Source organism: Scyliorhinus canicula, chromosome 12 (assembly GCF_902713615.1).
Source record: "Scyliorhinus canicula chromosome 12, sScyCan1.1, whole genome shotgun sequence".
Lineage (NCBI taxonomy): Eukaryota > Metazoa > Chordata > Chondrichthyes > Carcharhiniformes > Scyliorhinidae > Scyliorhinus > Scyliorhinus canicula.
The window spans coordinates 109,449,820-109,474,835 of NC_052157.1; the positions used below are offsets into that span (position 1 = coordinate 109,449,820).

Below are 25,016 nucleotides of genomic sequence, written 5' to 3' on the forward strand. Positions count from 1 at the left end.
TTCAGGGCTCAGTGCAAAGAGCAAGAATGTGTCTAGTTTTAGTTCGCTAGCAAAGTGCTGGCAACATATGATGAAATGAAAATGAAATGAAAATCGCTTATTGTCACGAGTAGGCTTCAATGAAGTTACTGTGAAAATCCCCTAGTCGCCACATTCCGGCGCCTGTCCGGGGAGGCCGGTACGGGAATTAAACCGTGCTGCTGGCCTGCTTTAAAAGCCAGCGATTTAGCCTGGTGAGCTAAACCAGCCCCATGATGGCCTGAATGGCTTCATTCACTGTGGTCTCATTCTATATTGTATAAACCATCACTGGTGTCCTTTTTAATTTAGATGAAGCATGTCCCCAACACAAGTTTCCTGGATTCCAAAATGATTGGGACAATTTTGAACCTCTTAGCCACTGGTACAGACACCATCGCCATCACCCTATGCTGGGCCCTGTTCTACATGATGCTATATCCAAATCTACAGTGTAAATATAAATTAGACTCAAATACCTGCCGGGGTATGGGGGACATTAAGGACAGTGGGAGAGGGGAGGAGGGACCCGCCAGTGTGAAGACCCGCCAGTGTGAGCTGAGATGGAGGGTTTGGGCACCAGTTAGAGTTGCAGGAGGGAGGAGAATAACATTCAGAAATACATTTGGAAGCAGTGGGGTAATTGTTCATTTCCTTTATTCAGCACTGACTGGAATGATCTAATGATCACTAAGGCAGGTTTGGGATTCTCCATTTGCTATTCAATAAGGCAGATTACCTGATATTTATCTCATTGATGTTGTGGGAGCTTGCTGTGCACAAGCTGACTGTTGGGTTTCCTGCATCATAACAATGATTACACATCAAAAGTTATTTATTGGTTAGGGCTCTCTGAGACATTTCCAGGTTGCAAAAGATGTTAAGAATGCCCACATTCTCCACTTTGATTTTAGGGTGGCACAGTGGTTAGCACTGTTACCTCACAGCACCAGGGACCCAGGTTCGGTTCCAACCTCAGGTAACTGTGAAGTTTTCACGTTCTCCCCATGTCTGCGTAGGTTTCCTCCGGGTGCTCTGGTTTCCTCCCACAGTGCAAAGATGTGCAGGTTAGGTGGATTGGTCATGCTAAATTGCCCCTTCGGGTGGAGTTGCAGGAATAGGGTGGGGAATTGAGAGTTGTTATCTCTGGGTTGTTACCCGTGCCACGTGCTAGCGAAGTGAGAAATAAGGAGGAGTTGAACACGTGGCTACAGGGATGGTGCAGGAGGGAGGGTTTTGGTTTCCTGGATAATTGGGGCTCATTCTGGGGTAGGTGGGACCTCTACAAACAGGATGGTCTTCACCTGAACCAGAGGGGTACCAATATCCTGGGGGTAGATTTGCTAGTGCTCTTCGGGGGGGTTTAAACTAATTCAGCAGGGGGATGGGAACCTAAATTGTAGTCCCAGTGTACAGGATGTTGAGAGTAGTGCGGTCAGGGATAGGGTTAAAAGTTCGAAAGAGGGCACCGGCAAGCAAGATGCTGGTTTGAAGTGTGTCTACTTCAACGCCAGGAGCATCCGGAAAAGGTGGGTGAGCTTGCAGCATGGGTTGGTACCTGGGATCTCGATGTTGTGGCGATTTCGGAGACATGGGTAGAGCAGGGACAGGAATGGTTGTTGTAGGTTCCAGGATTTAGATGTTTCTGTAAGAACAGAGAAGATGGTAAAAGAGGGGGGGGTGTGGCATTGTTAATCAAGGAAAGTATTACGGTGGCAGAAAGGACGTTTGAGGACTCGTCTACTGAGGTAGTATGGGCCGAGGTTAGGAACAGGAAAGGAGAGGTCACCCTGTTGGGAGTTGTCTATAGACCTCCGAATAGTGCCAGAGATGTAGAGGAAAGGATTGCAAAGATGATTCTCGACAGGAGCGAGAGTAACAGGGTAGTTGTTATGGGGGACTTTAACTTTCCAAATATTGAATGGAAATACTATAGTTCGAGTACTATAGATAGGTCAGTTTTTGTGCAGTGTGTGCAGGAGGGTTTTCTGACACAGTATGTAGATAGGCCAACGAGAGGCGAGGCCCTATTGGATTTGGTACTGGGTAATGAACCCGGCCAGGTGTTAGATTTAGATGTAGGTGAGCACTTTGGTGATAGTGATCACAATTCGGTTATGTTTACTTTAGCGATGGGCAGGGATAGGTATATACCGCAAGGCAAGAATTATAGCTGGGGGAAAGGCAATTATGATTCTATTCGGCAAGATTTAGGATGTATAGGATGGGGAAGGAAACTGCAAGGGATGGGTACAATCGAAATGTGGAGCTTTTTCAAGGAACAGCTACTGCGTGTCCTTGATAAGTATGTACCTGTCAGGCAGGGAGGAAGTTGTCGAGCAAGGGAACCGTGGTTTACTAAGGAAGTTGAAGCACTTGTCAAGAGGAAGAAGAAGGCTTATGTTAGGATGAGACATGAAGGCTCAGTTAGGGCACTTGAGAGTTACAAGTTAGCCAGGAAGGACCTAAAGGGAGAGTTAAGAAGAGCGAGGAGAGGACACGAAAAGTCGTTGGCGTATAGGATCAAGGAAAACCCTAAGGCTTTCTATAGGTATATCAGGAACAAAAGAATGACTCGAGTAAGATTAGGGCCAATCAAGGATAGTAGTGGAAAGTTGTGTGTGGAATCAGAGGAGATAGGGGAAGCGTTAAATGGATATTTTTCGTCAGTGTTTGCACTGGAGAAAGACAATGTTGTCGAGGAGAATACTCAGGTTCAGTCGACCAGGCTAGATGTGATTGAAGTTCACAAGGAGGCGGTGTTAGCAATTTTGGAAAGTGTAAAAATAGATAAGTCCCCTGGGCCAGATGGGATTTATCCTAGGATTCTCTGGGAAGCCAGGGAGGAGATTGCAGAGCCTTTGTCCTTGATCTTTATGTCGTCTTTGTCGACAGGAATAGTGCCGGAAGACTGGAGGATAGCAAATGTTGTCCCCTTGTTCAAGAAGGGGAGTAGAGACAACCCTGGTAATTATAGACCTGTGAGCCTTACTTCGGTTGTGGTAAAATGTTGGAAAAGGTTATAAGAGATAGGGTTTATAATCATCTTGAAAAGAACAAGTTGATTAGCGATAGTCAACACGGTTTTCTGAAGGGTAGGTCATGCCTCACAAACCTTATTGAGTTTTTTGAGAAGGTGACCAAACAGGTGGATGAGGGTAAAGCGGTTGATGTGGTGTATATGGATTTAAGTAAGGCGTTTGATAAGGTTCCCCACGGTAGGCTATTGCAGAAAATACGGAAGTATGGGATTGAAGGTGATTTAGCGGTTTGGATCAGTAATTGGCTAGCTGAAAGATGGCAAATGTTCATCCTGGAGTTCAGTTACTAGTGGTGTACCGCAAGGATCTGTTTTGGGGCCACTGCTGTTTGTCATTTTTATAAATGACCTGGAGGAGGGTGTAGAAGGGTGGGTTAGTAAATTTGCAGATGACACGAAGGTCGGTGGAGTTGTGGATAGTGCTGAAGGATGTTATACGTTACAGAGGGACATAGGTAAACTGCAGAGCTGGGCTGAGAGGTGGCAGATGGAGTTTAATGAGGAAAAGTGTGAGGTGGTTCACTTTGGAAGGAGTAACAGGAATGCAGAGTACTGGGCTAATGGCAAAATTCTTGGTAGTGTAGATGAACAGAGATCTCGGCATCCAGGTACATAAATCCCTGAAAGTTGCCACCCAGGTTAATAGGGCTGTTAAGAAGGCATATGGTGTGCTAGCCTTTATCAGTAGGGGAATTGAGTTTCGGAGCCACGAGGTCATGCTGCAGCTGTACAAAACTCTGGTGCGGCCGCATCTGGAGTACTGTGTGCAGTTCTGGTCACCACATTATAGGAAGGATGTGGAAGCTTTGGAAAGGGTTCAGAGGAGATTTACTAGGATGTTGCCTGGTATGGAGGGAAGGTCTTACGAAAGGCTCAGGGACTTGAGTTTGTTTTCGTTAGAGAGGAGAAGGCTGAGAGGTGACTTAATAGAGACATATAAGATAGTCAGAGGGTTAGATAGGGTGGACAGTAAGAGTCTTTTTCCTCGGATGGTGATGACCAACACGAAGGGACATAGTTTTAAATTGAGGGGTGGTACATATAAGACAGATGTCAGAGGTAGTTTCTTTACTCAGAGAGTAGTAGGGGTGTGGAACGCCCTGCCTGCAACAGTAGTAGACTCGCCAAATTTAAGGGCATTTAAGTGGTCACTGGATAGACATATGGATGAAAATGGAATAGTGTAGGTCAGATAGGCTTCAGATGGTTTCACGGGTCGGCGCAACATCGAGGGCCGAAGGGCCCGTACTGCGCTGTAATGTTCTATGTTCTAAGTCTTTTGAAAGGTTAGTGTAGACTTGATGGGCCGAATGACCTCCTCCTGCACTGTGGGGATTCTATGATAAGTACAATTTATTTATTTCAGTGACTACTCAAAATTTGTCCCTCTCTTGTTTCTGTAGCTAAAGTCCATGAAGAGATTGACAAATTGGGAAGGAGAGAAAGCCAACGTTGGAAGACCGTGAGGAAATGCCGTACACCAGTGCTGTTATCCATGAAACTCAACGGTTCGGGAATATTGTTCCAATTTCACTTCCTCATCAAACATACAGAGATACGGAAGTTATGGGATACACAATCCCTAAGGTGCAGTCTGGAATTGATCCTGAATATATAGTTAACTCCACCACCCTGAAGACCTGTCCCTCTCTGAAAGCTCAACTGCTCCCCAACTGTAATTGTTATTTCTACACATTGACTGTTGTGCTGAGAGTTTAATAACAGGAAAGATGGATATTCGGAGTTCGCAGAACTACCCTCTATTGGTTAACGGTCTGAGTTTCCCTGAACGCAATACTGTTACTGGGGTAAATGGCCAGCTCCTGGCACAAGGATGCCTCAACCTCTTCTAGTTATCCTAATGATCTCCCATGGTTTTGGTCATGGTCTGCAGGAAACAGGGTAGATGTGATGGTGATAAGAGGCCTCTTGGTGTAAGAATGGGCTTCTGGTAGCACTTCTGAGCTGGACACACAAAGCTTAATGTTGAGGAATCTGAGGTGTCAGCAGCAGTCTTGAACTTAAAGTGGGTGGTTTAAGGCCATCTGTCCATGACAGGAGTGACAAGCATCTTGGACAGGGATTATGGTCCTCAACCCAGAAGGACCAATATCCCCCTGTCTGAGTACAAGTATTGGAATCTTCTTATTGCTCTGTTGGCTATTTACAAATATATTCTTGGCGACCATAACATGACAGATTTTTTCATCAAGATGAAGAGTGATTTAGATGATTCTGAGAATAGGTTCCTGAATCTTAAAAAAGGAAACTGCAATGATATGAGGCGTATGTTGGCTATGATAGATTGGGAAATGTTACTAAAAGGGACGACGGTGGATAGGCAATGGCAAAATTCAAGGAGAATTCAAGAAAATCAATAATTATTCATTCTTGTCTGGCACTAAAGTAAAACAGGAAAGGTGGCCAAGCCATGGCTCACTAGGGAAATTAGAGATAGTATTACATCCAAGGAATATATTGGAGGGTAGCTAATGTAAGCCCTCAATTTAAAAAAGGAGGTAGGGAGGAAACAAGAAATTATAGATCAATAAGCCTGACTTCGGTAGTGGGGAAAATGCAAGAGTCCATTTGAAAGATTTAATAGTGGAGCACTTGGAAAACAGTGGCAGAATCGGACAGTCAGCACGGATTTATGAAAGGGAAATCATGCTTGACAAATCTACTGGAATTCTTCAAGTAGAGTTGATGAGAGGAAGCCAGTGGAAATGGTTTATTTGGACTTTCAGAAGGTTTTCGACGAGGTTCCACATAAGAGATTAGCCTGTGAAACTGAAGTGCATGGGATTAGGGGTAGTGTATTGAGATGGATAGAAAATAGGTTGGCAGACAGGAAACAAAGAGTCGGATACACGAGTCTATTTCCAAGTGGCAGGAAGTGAATAGTGGGATACTGCAGGGATCAGTGTGAGGACCCCAGCTATTCACAATGTATATTCACAATTTCGAACTAAATACAATGGATGGGATTCTCCATCCGCCAGCCTCGTTTTCCTGGGCTGTGTGCCCTTGCCGGCAACAGGATTCTGCGTTCCAACCACCAGCCAATCGGATTTCCCATTGTGGTCACCCCACACCATCGGGAAACCGCGGGTATGGGTGCACTGGAATATCTCCAGATTTGTAGATGACACAAAACTGGGTGGGAGAGTGAGGAGGATACAAAGTTCCTTCAGTGTGATTTGGACAAGTTGAGTAAGTGGGCAAATGAATGGCAGGTGCAGTATAATGTGGATACATGTAAGGCTGTGAACTCTTGTGCCATAAACTGGAAGACAGGTTATTATCTGAATAGCCATAAATTAGGATAGGGGAATGTGCAATAAGACCTGGGTGTCCTCGTACATCAGATGCTGTAGGTAAGCATGTAGATGCAGCAGGTGGTGAAGAAGACAAATGGGATGTTGGCCTTCATAGTGAGAGGATTCAAGTACAGGAGCAAGGATGTCTTGCTGCAATTATACAGGGTCTTGGTGAGGCCACACCTGGAACATTGTGTGCAGTTTTGGTCTTCTTATCTGAGGAAGGATATTGTTGATCTAGAGGGTGTTCAGCAAAGGTTTACCAGACAGATTCCTGGGATGACAGGACTGACGTACGAGGGCAGATTGAGTCGGTTATGACTGTGTTCACTGGAATTCAGAGGAATGAGGGGGGATCTCACAGAGACCTATAAAATTCAAACAGGACTAGCCGAGGTAGATGCAGGAAGATTGTTCCTGATGGTGAGGGTGTCCAGAACCAGGGGTCACAATCTGAGATATTGGGGAGACCGTTTTGGACAGAGATAAGGAGAAATTCATCACCGAGGGAATGATGAGCCTGTGGAATTCACTACCACAGAAGGTAGTTGAGGCCATAGCATTGTCGGCGGAAATCTCAGCGCCAGAAACTAGATGCTGCCGCCGAGACTGAATCGGTGGTTTTCAACAACAGCAAAATCACCGGTGTTCCCAGATCAATTCACCGATCGTTCAGGCGCTAGCACCGGTGCCACGTAGAACGATACCGATTCCAAACAGTGTCTGATTCGCCGGATTTAGCTTTGGCACTCGAGAGACTGACAAGCTGCAGCCGCATATAAGCACTCCACACCCCGCATCAATCATACCAGCCAACGAGATGGCAGCAAGTAGAGCTGCACCCCGGTTCACCGACACAGAACTGGAGATCCTACTAGACGCAGTGGAGGAGAGGTGGGCCAACCTGTACCCTAGGGTGGGAAGGCAGTTACCGCCTGCCGCCGTGCACCCATCTCACTAGGGGCAGCACAGTGGGTAGCACTGTTGCTTCACAGCTCCAGGGTCCCAGGTTCGATTTCCAGATTGGGATACTGTCTCTGTGGAGTCTGCACGTTCTCCCCGTGTCTGCGTGGGTTTCCTCTGGGTGCTCCGGTTTCCTCCCACAGTCCAAAAGATGTGCAGGTGAGGTGAAGTGGCTATGCTAAATCCACGATGCATTCTCCCTGCTTTTGCCGCCTCTGTTGCCCCTAGGACCGAAAATGCCGTTCCCGAACGGGTGCCTTCCAATGTGCGGCTGCCTCCTGCCCGTCGTCACCGGAAGTCATTATCTTAGCATGGTTAACTGGTACCTTCTGATGTCCACTCCAAGTATCATGTGATGTTCTTTGCTTTCTGAATGAGGATGGCTTCGAAGTTTAGTGTCTCACAAAGAACATCAAGCTTTGAGAACATAAAAACATAAGAACTAGGAGCAGGAGTAGGCCATCTGGCCCTTCGAGCCTGCTCCGCCATTCAATGAGGTCATGACTAGTCTTTTGTGGACTCAGCTCCATTTTCCCGTCCGAACACCATAACCCTTTATTCCTTTATTCTTCAAAAAATTATCTATCTTTATCTTGAAAACATTTAATAAAGGAGCCACAACTGCTTCACTGGGCAAGGAATTCCATAGATTCACAACCCTTCGGGTGAAGAAGTTCCTCCTAAGCTCAGTCCTAAATCTACTTCCCCTTATTTTGAGGCTATGTTTTGAACAAATCTAATTCATTAACATTACAACTAAATAGATCTGACTTGCTTGCTAAGATATAAAAGATAACGGATTAACTAAAACTTGATTCTAATTACAGAGCTCCTGATAACACGACTAATCTCTACCTCGCCTAACAACCTTCTCTCCGAATCAAGAGTATCACATGTTCCACGTGTATGCGCTTGATCGGATTCTAGTGGTTGGATGTTGTTATAGCAAATTGTTAACCCTTCATTATACCTACATTATACATATTGTCAGAGCGTCTACGGTGAATGCCTTGGGGATGAAGTTTTCGGCCATGGGTGAAGATGTCCATGGCTTGGGGCACTCTGTGTGGGAGGTGGCCAAGGCCCAGGACAGGCTGCCCTTTCACAGGCAGCCATTTGCTAGGGTGAGGCCTAGTCACAGTGGGCCAAGGCTGAGAGTGTCGGTGGCATTGCCCAGACTCTGGCCGACGTGGTACAGAGCCAGAGGGAGGTGACGCAGGTGCTGGCTGATGTGGCACAGACCCAGAAGGTGGTGTCACAGTCGCAACATGATGTGGCACAGTCCCAGACAGAGGTTGTCCACTCCCTGTGCTCCATGGCCGCGAACTTCGGGACCCTGGTCGGGGCGGGCGTGGGCCTCCAGGACTGGCAGCTTCAGCTGGCGGGGGAGCCTCGGAGGTTAATTCCATTTGCACCCCATCCCATGGCGTCACCCAGGATTAGGAACTGATGGAGCCTGTGCCGGTGACACCTGCAGGGGAGGTGTCGGAATGACACGGTGCCACAGACTCCCCTCCCCCCGCCGTCCCTGGCGCATCTGATGAGCAGCGGGCAGAACAGGGCAGCACTACACCACCTGGGAGACACAAGCATCAGCCGGGCCCATCCAGGCCGAGTCGCCCCGGAAGATGACCGTCAAAGGGGACCCAGGTCATAGTGCGGTAATCGCAGCATCTGAGGCTGGGGATCCACCTCTGCATAGTGTTAGGGCCCGTAAAGCGAAAAAAGTAGACACCAGGTAAGTTGACACGAGTGCAGGACACACTATAGAGATAGTGGGCGGGTTTCTCCGTTGGCCGGCGCTGAAATCGCAAAACACGATTGGGCGGGGTATCTTGTCTGACGGCGAAATCGAGGCAGGCGGCAATTTGACAGCAACTTGGAATTCTCCTTCACCTCGACAGTGGCGTCAATATGCTCCGGAATGCATATACAGTAGACACCGTTTGCGTGTCATTAGCAGCCTGGCCCGGTATTCTCCATGATGCTCCTCCTCCGATGGTAGTGTTACGGACGATGCGGTTCAGGTGCGCTTTCAAAAATCATGAAACCAGCGTCATGGCTGCTGAGGGAGAGGGAGAGGTGGATGGTCATGGAGAGGAATGACCGTGTGCTTCTGGGCACTGAAGTGAGACTGAAGGCTCTGGGACCTCGGCATCGTGAGGCAGCAGTGCTAACCCACTGTGCCACCGTACTGCCCTGTGTCTGTGTCTCTGAACGGGAGAAATCGTCACTGCAGTCTGAGAAGGTAAGTGGGGCATGATTCTCCAAAATGGAGACTAAGTGTTCGCGCCGTCGTGAACGCTGTCGCGGCTCACGATGGCGGGAAACTGGCGCGAGGACAACCAATTATGGCCAACACAGGGGGCCAGCGTGGCGCCAAATGGGAGCCGTGCCAAATCGCGCATGCGCAGTTGGGCCACGCCAACCCACGCATGCGCGGGAGACTTCTTCAGTGTGCCGGCCTCAATGCCACATGGCGTGGGGGTTCAGAGGCTGGCCGCGCAACAAAGTAGGCCCAGAGGCTGGCCCGCCGATAGGTGGGCCGCGATCGTGGGCCACACCCCATTGGAGAGCCCCCTTCCAGGGATGGAGCGCCCCTCCCCCCCACAGACAGCCCCCCGACCCTTCGCGCAGAGTTCCTGCCGGCAGCAACCAGGGGTGAACGGCGCCGGTAGGAGCCTGCCGTTTCCGTGAGGCTGCTTGGCCCATCCGGGCCAGAGAATCGGCGGTCCGGCTGCGGACGGCGGCCCACGACCGGCGCCGTGCCAAACGCGCCGGCGCAAATGGCACTGATTCTCCGCACCTCGCCGAATCGCGCGCCGGCGTCGGGGCGGCATGGAATGGTTGTAGCAATGCTCCGGCCCGGGTCTGGGAGAAGCACGCCCGTGTTATTTGTGCCTGTGTCACTGAGCGGGAGAAATCGGGATTGCAGTCTGAGGAGGTAAGTGGTATTTGTGTCTGTGTCTCTGAGTGGGAGAAATCAGGACTACAGCCTGAGGGGCTGGTTTAGCTCACTCAGCTAAATCGCTGGCTTTTAAAGCAGACCAAGCAGGTCGATTCCCGGACCAGCCTCCCCGGACAGGCGCCGGAATATGGCGACTAGGGGCTTTTCACAGTAACTTCATTGAAGCCTACTCGTGACAATAAGCGATTTTCATTTCATTTCAAGTGGTATTTGTGCCTGTGTCTCTGTGTTTTCAAATTGTGGGGAGAAAAACAAAGTGACATCACAGTAAAACTGTCACCTGATTGGCTGGTCAGGAATCTGTGTTAAATTTGAAATAAGAACTAATTAAAACTAATTACTTAACTAAGTAGAGGAATAACTAAAGCAGACAGCAGAGATTAATATTTAACTTTTAGTTGCGATTAAATGCTTTTATAATATTTAAACATATCACAAATATATAAATTTTAAAATAGTAATCATGTTTGTTCGCAAACATTAATATTTTGGAAGGAAGGGGGATGTGGTGATATGCCTGTAGATAATATTCCATGTATATGTGTGACCTCCCACCAGCAGGTGGCATCAGATATAAATCTGGGGAGATCCGGTGATCCTCAGAAGATTGTAGGGCGTACACGAGGACAATTGTGCATTGGGGTAGTTCCAGGGGAGTCTAAAGAAACTCGGTGATAACTTGCTCTGTAAGTGATCGTTACCGTACCACGTGTGCATTAATAAACCCCCCCCCCCCCGCCCCTCCAGCCACAACCCGTCTGCAACTCCCTCCATGATACACACCTGCCGCACTACGGGTGGGGAACCCGAATTGGCCGTAACACCAGGTCTGGTCCATGAGATGAAGGATGATGACAACCCACTTTGCAATAAGCTTAGGTGCTCCAAATCGTTTGACAATGTCTGACTCCTGCACCCGGTAATCATCCACCTGGGTGATCCCTGCATGCGAGCTGGCCATTCCATCACACGGTCCGATTGGATCCCTGGAGTGGCAGTGGTGGGGATGGTCGGGGGAGGGGGGGGAGGGGAGGTGGGGAGTCCATTCCCTCCCCAACGTCCACCCATTTCCCCCTCACAGCCAGCCCATACCAGCCCACGTCTCACCCATCAGACAGAGCACCGAGGCAGTTTGTAATGGTGGGAACAGGTGTTTAATGTGAACAAGTATATACAGATTTTTGCCCTGGCCAATATAACTGAATTGTGCCTTGCGCCCGTGCCATCTGAACTGGTGTCTAGCTTCCTGGCCTTCCGGGCCCTAACGGTCCACATAGGTGGATCCTCAGATGGTACAGCAGGAGTGGAGGCGTCCTGCTACAAGGGGCCGTTGGCGGGCGCCTTCTTGGGCGACAGGGCCTGGATGGGCTCAGCTGCTGCTCGGGTGTCCCGGGTGGCATGGTGCCACCCCATTCTGCCCGCCTCCCACCAGATGCACCTGGGACAGGAGGAGGGGGCGGGGGGGGGGGGGGGGGGGGGGGGAATCTGAGGTGCTGCAATGTTCAGTCGCTTTCCTTGCGGGTGTCACCGGCAGGGTTCCCATCGCCTCCTCCTCCCTTGGGGTGCTTGATGGCCCCTGGGCTATTCTATGGGACAGACTTGCGAGGGGATCTATCCCCTGAGGCTCCCCCGCCTCCTGGCACTGCCATTCCTAGAGGTCCGCTCTGATGTCGAGCAGGATCTGCATGCTCATGGCCATGGAGCAAAGAGAGTGAACCATCTCCATCTGGGACTGCACCACATCATGCTGCGACTGTGCCACCACCTTCTGGGACTGTACCACGTTAGTCAGTGATTGCGCCATCTCACTCTGGGACTGGGCCGCCTCCTTCTGTGTCTGCCCCACGTTGGCCAGCACCTGGGCAATGCCGCACACATTTCCAGCAATGGCCTGCTGTGACTGAGCCATACTCAGGAACGCCGCTGTAATTTCCAGTTTGTGCGTGGACATGGTCGCCTGTGAGGTGTCAACCCTGTCCTGGGCCTCGGCTAGCGCCTGCAGAGAATGCCCCACACCTTGGACATGCTGATCCATGGCTGACACTGTCGCCCCCTAATGCCTCCACCGCGGATGCCACCCGTGCAGTGTTGGCCCGGGTGGCACGCATTGTCGGCATCACCTCCTGCTCCTGCACGATTGGTCTCCTCGTTCTGCGCCTGCAGGTGCTGGATGCCCGCCGACAGCTCCTCATGCAGTCCCTGGCTCTGCGATTGCATCTCCACTATAGAGGGGGGCGGGGGGGATCAAGTACAGGGGGAGGCCTTACGGGCGGCTGGGGCGGTCATCGAGCGGTTTAGATGGAGTGGTGCGGGGCAGATCTTTGGGACCTTGTTTGTTGGTCCAGGTCCGCCGGCTGAGTCTGCCATTGCATGCGGCTTGGCCACTGGAGGCTGCCGCCGTACTCACGCGCAGACTTGGAACCGGAAGTGCGGGGGCCCGTTTCCACAGCTAAAGCTGTGAGAAGCACTCCAGGGCCCTGCCAGCCACCTGCAGGTGAATAACTCTTAATTTTTTAAAGGAAAGTCTGAAATAAAACGCCAACGTGTCTACGCCGGCATGGGGACATAGCCCCAAATTTGGAGAATCCAGCCCCAGGTCTCATGCCGCACCACCTTTGCACCTCCTTATCCTCGACCTGTTGAGCGGCCGGCTCCCCATCCTCACTGGCTGCCTCCTGTTCCTCTGGGGCAGGCTCCCCTGCTGCAGCGAGAAGCTCCAGCTTGTACAGCCTCAGTGCCTCTCTCAGGGCTGTGGTGATTAGGATGAAGGCCACCATTCCTGGTTGGATTCCGAAGTCCATTATCTGCAGTGGGGTGAAAGGCCGACATATTAAAATTGTACATACCCCCATACCCAACCAGGTCCATCGGGCTATACGGTGGTCCCCGCATGTTCCTCTTCCCCATCCCCACATCCTCCCCCAGCCATTCCCTGACACTCTGCCCACCGCACTCCTGGCCTGTCAGTATCCGACACCATGAAGGCCCTGGCCCATGTGCCCGTCCCTGTTGCCAGGGGTACCGGTGGCTGGCACTACCCATGTCAGCGGTACGCACTGCGGCTCCCGTCCAGTGCCATACTAAGAGGCTACTGTGAGAGTTGCCCTTGGTGGGCCACATGCAACCCTGCCATCGGGTGATGGCCAGTTGGGAGGTTGATTGGTAGGGACTGGGGTGCAGGAGGTGGTGTCTGTGGTTCCTCCCACTTAAAGCGATAATGTCCCACAAAATCTCGACGCTGTCTCCAGAGTGGCAAGCTTACAACGCAGCCCTGTGCAGATCTGCTCAACTGCCCACCTCACATCGGTCCCAGCAGCAGCGCAGGAACGTCCGGTCCGTGCAGCAGCCCGTTGCAAATTCCGACATGGTTCCAGATCCCGACACCGAGGATCTCACATCCCCATTCCGGGTAGGCATCATCACCAAGCATACAATGCTTTCCTGAAGAAAGGACAAGCCCCTCCCAGTGCTGAGCATTGATCCGGACGACGAGTGGTGTGCCACCCTTACGGTCAATCAGAATTTGTCGCTGGCCACAGAGACTGAATTTACAGACTGAATGTTTTGTTGTCTTGTTCTTCGTTTACTCGCCTGTACATATTGTTCTTTAGAATTTGTTATATGCACTCTCTCTGCACTAGACACCTTCCCATGTAAATACGTTCATATTTCTTGTATATAGTCAGGTTCCTCGCCATGTAAATACGCTCACAAACTTTGTACATAGTCAGGCACATTCACATGCACATTTTTTAAAAGGGAGAGATGTCATAGTATACACACAAGTATATGATGGTGCACAGACAGACATTGATTGACACACAGGATGACCAATTAACACACAGAACACCGCAGCCAATCACCTGACAGGACACGGCCACTATAAAGCCAGAGGGCACTAGTTTTCCCGCTCTCTTGGGATGCAGCCTCTGAGACAGCCAGAGCCTATGAGCAACAACTCGAACATCCACCATGTGGTAGTAAGATAGTCTGGTCAGGTTAGCCTCAGGTCTCCAATCAACTCAGTATAGTGTCAACCCATAGTCTAAGTATGTTTAACAATTGGTAGTTCAATAAAATAGAGTTGCATCTCTCCAGGTTTTGGAAGCCTGTCTCTCTCACTACTATGGTAAACATAGTCCTCGTAGACCCAGCATACCCAACACATCAGTGTCCTGCTGGGGTGGGGGCACCCTTGTGGCTAGTGTCAATCCACACGACCAGTGGCCACGGTGGGCAGTCAGTGGGATGCACAGTAAGATGGCTGCCTTGCAGGACGCGCCAATGACGGTTTATGCCTGGACAACCAAACTGCATGGGGGGTTACCTCGACCCATCCCCTCGTAACTCCCGTCACCCCCGCGCTGCCTCCCTGGGCTTGGAAGAATCCCTCCAGTCCGCCTTCTCCAGCAGGACCGGCATCCTCTGTGTGTTCCACCTCCACTCTCTCCCTCATTAACCATGGGGCATGTTTCCGAATTTTTAAAAGCTGAAGTGACACTCAGCATTGGGAATTCCCCCCAGCGGTGGCAGACCATCATGGAGGCGCCAGGGAATACATGGTCGTTGCCTTAATGATATGCAAACGGAATTTACTGTACACGAGGAGTAGAACGCATTGACATTGCTGTTGAGGCACCGGGGCATTGACACGTGCCACGATTTTGACTTCACTGCCGATTCTCTGCCCAATCACCTTTGCTGATTTCTTTGTCGGCCGACGGAGAATCCCGCCCTGTATGTTTTCAAGAAGCAGTTAGATATAGCACTTGGGGCGAAGGGGATCAAAGGATAGAGAGGCAGGCGAGATTAGTCTATTGAGTTGGATGATCAGCCATAATGATAATGAATGCAGGGCCGGGTCGAAGGGGTGAATGGCCTCCTCCTGCTCCTATTTTCTATGTTTCTAATGCGTCTTATTATTCAAATGCCTTACAGGGAACAATTATCATTCCAAACCTTACCTCCACCATGTTTGATGAGAACATTTGGTCGACTCCACATCAGTTTAATCCGGGTCACTTCCTCAACCCGGAGGGGAAGTTTGTGAAACCGGAAGCCTTCATCCCATTCTCTGCAGGTAATGTAAGATTCAAGGTATCATAAAATGTACTGCAATATGCAACCCTGCATTAATAATGGATGTCCAGCCACGTCCGTGTACCTCAAAGAGGATGTGTAACATTCCTGAAATTACAATCTAAATTAATGTCTGCTCTCAAAGCCTCTATGGTCAACCCAGTTTCTAAAGAGTTAATTTTGCAATTGTCAAAGTGACATGTCGAGTGACGTGAGTGACCGTTGTCTCCCAAATGTTCCGATCATAGCAGTAGTGGATAACCTGGTTGTTGGTGTTCAGGTTATGTTACGGTCCCCTGGGCTAGTGTGTGGTCAATTCCAACCCCACTTGACCCAGAGTCAAAACAGTTCAGGGATAATGCAGGTGTTGCAGTTGGCAATAACAGTCAGATTTTCAGTTCCTCGTACTCCTGTTATTTCAATAACCACTTTGTTATTTCATCCAGTCCTGGTTGCTTGCCCTATTCTTTATCATCTCCACTGCGGGGTCCCACGTACTCTTGTGAAATTTCCGGGCCAGTGTCTTTATTTTTAATTTCTGGTTTAAAAAAAAAGATTGGTTCATTTTATATCGATTGAAAAAAGATAACAACAATTGCTTAACTTTAAAAGCAGTTGAAAGCGATAATGTGCAAGATTGGAAAATAGTGAACGTGACTCCTCTATTCAAGAAGAGAGACAGAAAGCAGAGAACTACTGGTCAATTAGCCCAACACCTATCAAAAGGAAAATGCTGGAATTTATGGGGCACTTGGAACAGCTCAATGCAACCAGGCAGAGTGATCATGGATTTGTGAAAGCGCAATCATGTTTGGGGTTCTTTGAGGAAGTAACAGGCAACATGGATACAGGGGAGCTGTGGATATGCCATACTTAGATTTCCAGAAAACATGTGACACGGTGTGAATTGTGCAGGGAGCAACATGTTCACATGGACAGAGGATCTAACAGGAAACTAAGAGTTGGCTTAAATGGGTCATTTACTGGTTGGCAAGATGTGACAAGTGGAGTGCCACAGGGACCTGTGCTGGGGCTTCAACTGTTTACAATTTATATCAATTACTTGGATGAAGGGACCAAATGTATGGTTGCTACATTTGCTGATGTAAGGAAGTTCTGCAAAGGACATAAGTAGGCTGCAAAAGGGCAGAGTTAGGTAAAGTGAGGGGGAAAATATTTGACAGAGGGAATATAATGTGGAAAAACGGGACTTGTAGGATATTCTTCAAATGGAGAGAGACTGCAGAACTCTTGTGGTCCACAGGGATCTGGATGTTCTGGTACATAGAACATACAACATAGAACAGTACAGCACAGCACAGGCCCTTCAGCCCACAATGTTGTGTCGACCATTTATCCTAATCTAAGGTCAACCAAACCTACACCCCTTCAATTTACTGCTGTCCATGTGCCTGTCCAAGAGTCGCTTAAATGTTCCTAATGACTCTGACTCCACCACCTCTGCTGGCAGTGCATTCCACGCACCCACCACTCTCTGTGAAAAGAACCTACCTCTGACATCTCCCCTATAACTTCCTCCAAACACCTTAAAACTATGTCCCCTCATGACACCCATTTCTGCCCTGGGGAAAAGTCTCTGGCTAACCACTCTATCCATGCCTCTCATCACCTTGTACACCTCTATCAAGTCACCTCTTCGCTCCAGTGAGAAAATCCCGAGCTCCCCCAATCTTTCTTCATAAGTCATGCCCTCCAGTCCAGGTAGCATCCTGGTAAATCTCCTATGTACCCTCTCCAAAGCATCCACATTCTTCCTATAATGAGGCGACCAGTACTGGACACAATATTCCAAGTGTGGTCTAACTAGGGTTTTATAAAGCTGCAGCAAAACCTTGCGGCTCTTAAACTCAGTCCCCCTGTTAATGAAAGCCAACACACCATACGCCTTCTTAACAACTCTATCAACCTGGGTCGAATTTGAATACTGAATGCAGTTAAAGGCAGGATTCTTGGAAGTGTGGAGGAACAGAGAGATCTATGAACGTGGACCCCAAGATCCCGCTGTTCCTCCACACTTCCAAGAATCCTGCCTTTAACTCTGTATTCAGCTTTCAAATTTGACCTTCCAAAATGAATCACTTCACATTTATCTTGGTTGAACTCCATCTGCCACTTGTCAGCCCAGCTCTGCATCCTGTCAATGTCCTGTTTTAACCTGCAACAGCCCTCAACACTGCAACTCCCCCAACCTTCGTGTCATCGGCAAACTTACTAACCCACCCTTCCACTTCCTCATCCAAGTCATTTATAAAAACCACAAAGAGCAGAGGTCCCAGAACAGATCCCTGCGGCATACCACTGGTCACCGATCTCCAGGCGGAATACTTTCCATCCACTACAACTCGCTGTCTTCTTTCGGCCAGCCAATTCTGTAACCAGACAGCCAAATTTCCCTGTATCCCATGCCCCTAACTTTCTGAATGAGCCCAAAATGGGGATCTTATCAATGCAAATCAACATGATGAGGGAAAGTTAGAATCTGGGTAATGCAAGTGGTCAGGAAGACAAAATTGAATGTCATCATTTAGTGCAATGGGACGTGAAATAAAGAATAAAGGATTTTGCTACAGTCGTACAGAGTGTTAGTAAGACCGCATCTGGAGGCGCAGTGCCTAGTTTTGATCTCCTCATTTAAGAATGGATACAAATGTGTTAGAAACAACTCAGAGACGATTCATACCACTGGACCCTGGGATGGGGGAGTCCTTATGGGGAAAGGTTGGACCTGTATCCCACTGCAGATTGGAGATTGAGAGGTGATTTTATTGAAACATGTAAGATCCTGAGGGGACTTGACAGTGTGGATGCTGAAAGGATGTTTCCCCTTTTGGGAGAAACTAGAACTAAGGAGCTTTAAAAAGGGGCTGGATTCTCCATTTCTGAGACGAAGTGTTGACACCGGCGCAGGATTTGTTGAGTTCCACGACAGCAAAATTGGCACTGCACCTAGTCCGATTCAGCGACTGTTGAGGGGCTAGCACCAGCACCACATGGAACACAATCAATTCCAATGAGAAACGGTGCGGGATTCGCTGAATTCATAATTTATACTCAGATGTCTGACAGGCTGGAGCCACATATACATTCTCCACTCCCCACACACACCATCCCAGCCAACAAGATGGCAGTAAGATGCACGACACCACGCTACACTGACTCTGAGCTGGAGACACTCTTGGACGCGGTGGAGGAGAGGCGGTTGACCCTGTATACCTGACCGGGAAGAAGGCTGCCACTGGACGCCACTCGCTGAATTTGTGCAGATGGCAGAGGTGGTGAGCGCCATGAGCAACACCATCCAGACTGGACAGCAGTGCTGGAAAAAACTGAGCAACCTCCTCAGGGCAGCCAGGGTGAGTAGGCAGCATTGTACCTCTTGCACTACCCCCTGTCCCACATACCCGTAACCCAATCTACCTCCTCCCCACCCAGAGGGCAGCAGAACCCTCACCCTGCACCACATGCTGGCACCCATACCGGCCACCATGGCCGGGTGCCGTGGCCACTGAAGCCACCAGCTACCCACCCCCTGGGCTGCATGCGTCGGACTGTCTAACACTGTGCGTTTTCTGTTCCCCCCGGAGAAGACTGCCCATAACCGCTGGGTGTGGGAGAAAACTGGAGAGGGACCGCTGGATCTGCGGCCGCTCACCAGAGGGCCCTGAACATGGTCGGCGGCCGGTGGAAAGGGAGGTGAGCTGTGGGCAAGTGAGACCCCGCTTAATTGCGGTTCCCGTGACAAGCGTGTCAACACCCCCTTCCCGCAACACACCCTCACCACCCTCTCCCCCATGCCACCCTCACCCCAACACCACCCTCACCCTTAGCATCGCCCTCACCCCACACTCTCACCCTCACACTTACCCCCACACCAACCTCACACCCACTAACCCCAGACTGCAGCCTAATCATGCATCATGTCTTGGGTCTTGCAGGACTTGATGGTGATGGGGTGTGTCCTTCTGTTGTCCCCCGCTCCCAGCCAGTGCCACAGCTGGAGCCCCGGGTGCCGAGAGGCGATGAGGAGAGCAGCACAGACACAGACCATGGATCTGAAACCCAAGACATCCCCAAGTGTGAGTCCGAGGATGACACAGATTTCCCGTCACAACTGTCTCCAACACCCTCCACCACCCTAGAGATTCATCTTGGATGGACACTTTAGTGGAGAAGCTCCTGGGACATATCTGGCCAGCACCACACAGTTGATCCGGTACATCATGTGGAGGTAGGAACTTCCGAGGGGTCGGACGGTCGAAGGGCGGGACTAATTGCCGTCCAGACGGCTTTCGGGTTCTGGAATGGTCAATCCCATCGATGGTGGCGATGCAGTCATAGATCCAGGATCTATATGAGGGGTTGTTGGTAAACATCCTGCAGGTGCAGTTAGAGGAGTCCAAGCGAATGCAGTGGCAGGAAGTGATGCCGACAATGCATGTCACCCAGGCCAACACTGTTCTGGTGGCATCCGAAGTGGAGGCCAGGATTGTGCCGATGATTCAACATGTCCAAGGCCTGGTGCATTCTGTGCAGGCGCTTGCTGAGGCCCAGGACAGGGTTGCTGCCTCACAGGCAGCCATGTCCCAGAGTCACCTGGGAAATTGCAGCGGCGCTTCTGAGCGTGGCCCAGTCACAGCAGGCCATGGCTGAGAACGTTGGTGGTATTCCCAGGCGCTCGCTGATGTGGTGCTGAAACAGAGGGAAGTGGCCCAGTCCCAGAGGGAGCTGGCACAGTCACTGGCTGATGTGACACAGACCCAGAAGGTAGTGGCACAGTCACCGGCTGATGTAACACAGACCCAGAATGTGGTGGCACAGTCAATTGGTGATGTGGCGCAGTTCCACACAGTGATGGTCCATTCCCTGTGCTCCATGGCCGTGAGCATGCAAACCCTGATCGAGTCTAGAGTGGGCCTCCAGGACTGGCAGCGCAAGGTCGTGGAGAAGCCTCAGGGGATAGCTCAGTTCACACCCCGTTCCATGAAGCAGCCTGGGAGCCACCGGGCATCTCAAGGGAGGAGGAGGCGATGGGGACCTGCTGCTGACTCCAGCAGGGGAAGTGCCGGAACACCGCAGCATCTTGGACTCCCCCCCCCCCTCCTGTCCCTGGCATATCTGGTGGGCATTGGACAGAACACGGTGGCACACACCACCTGGGACATCAGGTCAGGAGCCAGGCCGTTCCAGGCTTGGACACCCCAGAAAATGGCCGTCAGAGGGGACCCAGGAATCGCAACAGGCTGCGTCCACCCCTGATGTACCGTTTGGGGATCCACGTAAATGTTGCATTAGGGCCCGTAAGGCCAGAAAGTTGGAAACTAGTTAAGTCGCCTTGGTTATAGGGGTAGGGCACGTATCTGTAAATAGTTGTGCACATTAAACACCTGCTAACACTGCTACAACTTACCTTGGTTCTCTGTCAGATGGGTGTGGGGTGGGCTGGCCAGAGAGGGGGTGCGGGGTTGGTGGGTGCAAAAGGGCGGATGTTGTGGGTGACCTGGGCTTCCCTTTCTCACTCTTCCCCCCCCCCCCCCCCCCCCCCCCGACCGTCGCATGACTGTCACCCCAGGGATCTGGTGGTTCCATGTGGTGGAATGGCCAGCTCTCATGCAGGGATCACCCAGATGGATGCTGCAAATTGCTACCTTCAGTAGGAGTCAGACGTTGCCATAGGATGCGGAGCACCAGAGCTCATCGCAGCGTGGATTGTCATCATCCTCCATACCATGTACCAGATTTGGTGTTACTGCCAACCCAGGCCCACACCCTTTAGTGCAGTAAGTATGTATAATGGAGGGGGTTGCAGGCCGGGGGGGGGAGGGGGGGGGGGGGGGGGGTGGATGGTGGGATGCAGTGTCCGTGCCCCTGGCCAATTTCCCAAGATGCTGGTTGAAATCCAATATGAATTGCTTGCAGGGGGTGACAGGCCGACATGTTAGCATGCTGCATTCCCCCATGCTCAACCAGGTCCAACAGACTACATGGTGGCTCCAGTTGGCACGAAGGGCTCTGCCCCCGCATGACCCCCTCCATCTTCGCACCCCTCGCCCCGTTGGTGCCCAGCACCACGGGGGCCTCTGGCCCTGGCACCCGTCCCATCGGCTGGCACTGCACTTGCCAGCGGTACGCTCTGCGGCACCGTCCGGCACCTCGTAGGGGCTACAATGGGTGTTGCCCTTGAATTGGCCGTGTGATATCCTGCCTGTGAGTGGTGGCTGGTTGTGTGGTGGTGGTTGTGGTGGAGGGTGCGGAGCGGGGATGGGAGCTGGGGTGCGGGGGTGGGGGGGTGTGCACCCATACTGCCGGTGTCACACTGCAGAACCAGGGGTCAAGGTTGATGTTAAGTGGGGTGCACAGCAAGATGGCTGCTTTGCAGGCTGCGGCAATGGAGGCCCATGCCTGGACACTCCGGCCCTGTAGTGGGGTCTTCCCGGACACTCAGCCTGTTCCCCCCTTCACTTCCCCGGCCCGGCAGCCCACAGTCGCACCTCCGCCGATTTCATGATTTTTAAAAGCACAAGTGCACCAAGCCATTAGGAATTCGACCAATCGGAGGTAGGGAATTGCAGAGGCCACAGAGAATACCAGGTTGGGCACGTTAATGATGTGTAAATTATGTTCTGGAATGCATTGACGCCGTTGTTGAGGTGATGGAGAATTGAGATTTGGTGTCAAATCGGGGCCCGCAGCGATTTTGCCGTAAGAACTGATTCTCCGCCCAATCGTGTTTCCCGATTCCGATGTCAGAGGGTTGAGAGTCTTTGGAACTATCTCTCCCAGGGAGCAGTGGAGTATGGGCTTTAAATATTTTTAAGGTCGAGGTACTGAGATTCTCAGTGGGCAAATGAGCCAAAGGTCACTGGGGGTAGTCGGGAATTTGGAGCTGAGGTCAGATTCAGATTAGTCATCATTGTGTTGAATGGCGGAGTAGGTTCCATGGGCCAATGGGCTCACCCCTGCTCCTAATTCATATATTACATATTGTGAGGTGCTGTCAGAGAGAGATTTGGTATTTAAGACTGTGAGGGAACCAGCCACTGTACAATCAGTTTGACCCCAGAAGGAACATCCGGCCTCTCTCCTGCAGTATCTAACTACTCTCGTTCCTCGTCTGGCAGGTCGTGGGTGTCCAGGGGAGCAGCTGGCAAAGGCCGAACTCTTCCTATTCTTCACGTCCATGTTCCAACGCTTCACATTCTACCTCCCGGAAAACGAACCAACACCAAGCTACACAGACGCCAAATATGGAATTTCCCTGAGCCCACTTCCTTATCGACTGTGTGCTAAACTCCGATAAGGTGTAAGGGAGTTGAGGAGCAGTGAGGAGAGATATACCCTCTTTAATTTGAAACTAATCCACTGACTAATTGTTTAACTGTTCTCTATGTGTGAAATTCTAACAGATGGTGTAGGGATTTAGGAAAAGCTCCGATCTATTGGGGGAAAGCTGATCTATTGGGGGAAACTGACAGCCGGGAAAGCACAAAAGAATAGACTAATATGACAATACAGAGTAGTTTAGTGAGAACAGGATTAATTACTGAATGAAACTATGCAGCAATCATAGAACATATAAACATAGCCTAAATTGCAGAACCTATATGCACTGTAATTCAATAGAAATGCATTTTTAAGTCAGAATAATACTGAAATATATATTTAGTCACTTCTAAAAGGTTCACAAGGCATAATGGGATACTTGACCACATTATTGAGAGTGATGGGAAAATACAAAATGCACATACACATAGAAACACTGAAAACAGCCAGGCATGCAGGAATTCTTATCAGTGAAACAGCCTTACTGCAGATAATGGAACCAGTTAATAATAATAATAATAATCTTTATTGTCAAAAGTAGGCTTACATTAACACTGTAATTAAGTGACTGTGAAAAGCCCCTAGTCGCCACACTCCGGCGCCTGTTCGGGCACACGGCGAGAGAATTCAGAATATCCAAATTACCTAAAAACACGTCTTTCAAGACTTGTAGGAGGAAACTGTAGCACCTGGAGGAACCCCATGCTGGCGCAGGCAGAATGTGCAAACTGCATCCAGACAGTGACTCAAGCCAGGAATCGCACCTGTGACCTTGACCCTGTGAAGCAACAGTGCAAGCCACTATGCTACCGTGCCGCCCGATAGACTAGAATGTATACAGCGCATCAAGGACAGACAGATAAGAAATGTCTGAAAACCATCTGTGAACCATGAATAAGGCATTAGAAAATTATGAGGTGATCACACTGGCAGAAAAATAAATTTTATTGGTTGAATTATGTGGTTGCAACCCAGTCAACATGTGGTGGACCACTAACTTTTCGAAAATGTATAATTACTGTACCAAAACTCTGTAAATTCAGAAACATTTTGAGACTGCCTCAAATCTCTCTCCCTTGTATGTTGATCAAGCTTGAAAATAAAGAATGTCTTCTTACCAGAGTAGCACTCTATGAGTCTTTGTGCTGACTGAGCTGTAAATAAAGGGAAAGTCCCCCACGCAAAAATCAGTCCAATACATCGTCTCTGAAAAAGTTCCCCTTCAGATGGTATTATGTTACGGAGCGTACTTCTCACAGGAACATGTCTAGTGTGTCTGCGGCATGGCCCACTTTACTTCTCCGAATATTGTGGCCGAGAACCGTTCGTTGGCAGTGGGATTCTATTCTCACGTTGCTTGTCAATGGGATTTCCCATTGAAACCGCCCCACACCGCCGCAAAACTCACTGGTGAGGGTGTGCTGCCAATGGAAAAAGTGAATCTTGACGATTGGAGAATTCTGACCCATTTCTTCTCAGTCTCTCTGTCGAAGTGTTCATTAATTTACAGATTTAAACCTGCACAAACATCAGGCACAAGTCACGCCCCAATTGTTTGATAGGTACTAGCCATTTAAGAGAAATATTAAATTAATTGATTCACTTGGGTATTGTTTATTTTGGAACAATCATTCTCATGGTCACATTAATCAGTCTCTCTCTACACTGTCATGAGAATGCGGTATGTACTGCCGAAAGGTACAATGGATCAGTGTACCAATGTTGTAACGATGTCTCAAACATTTATTTAATTAAGAACAGAAAATTCTTGAAATTTTATGCAGTTCCGCCAGTGTCTAAACTTTCAGACTGCAACCAGTTCAAATTGCAGCTTCACTCAAAACAAATCTCCACACAAACACATTACGAATGGAATGGTAAATGAGTTCCATTTACCATTGGGGGGGGGGGGGGGCATGGTGGCCTGGCCCACGATCGGGATCGGGGCCCACTGAGCCACGGGCGGGTCTGTGCTGTGGGGGCACTCTTTCCCGCCCCTGAGATGGATTCCCACAATTTACAAAATGTACAGAACGGATCACAGGCATCAAGAATTAGGAACAAAGGGTCAAATTTTAAGGCTTTGTCAAATATCCTCTCCAGCTCATTCACTACAACAGATCAAATAGGATTAAATCGGATTTAATCATGACACAGGTCCATGCACAGTATATATAATCACCCTCGACTACTAGGCACTTTAGGCACATAGGGGATATAGCAGGATCAAACTTTGTCTTAGACTCGGTGTGATATGCAAACAGTTCAATATTGTGAACTGAGTCTG

At 49.8% G+C, this 25,016-nt stretch overlaps 1 protein-coding gene across 1 annotated transcript; it reads left to right on the forward strand.

The window, feature by feature from the left end:
- The first annotated feature begins 369 nt into the window (after positions 1-369).
- On the forward strand, positions 370-22,706 carry LOC119974320 (cytochrome P450 2D16-like). Its single transcript, XM_038813092.1, is given in 5 exon segments — positions 370-472; positions 4,462-4,482; positions 4,485-4,645; positions 15,248-15,389; positions 22,528-22,706. Coding segments are annotated over 5 exon segments (606 nt in total).
- The last annotated feature ends 2,310 nt before the right edge of the window (positions 22,707-25,016 follow it).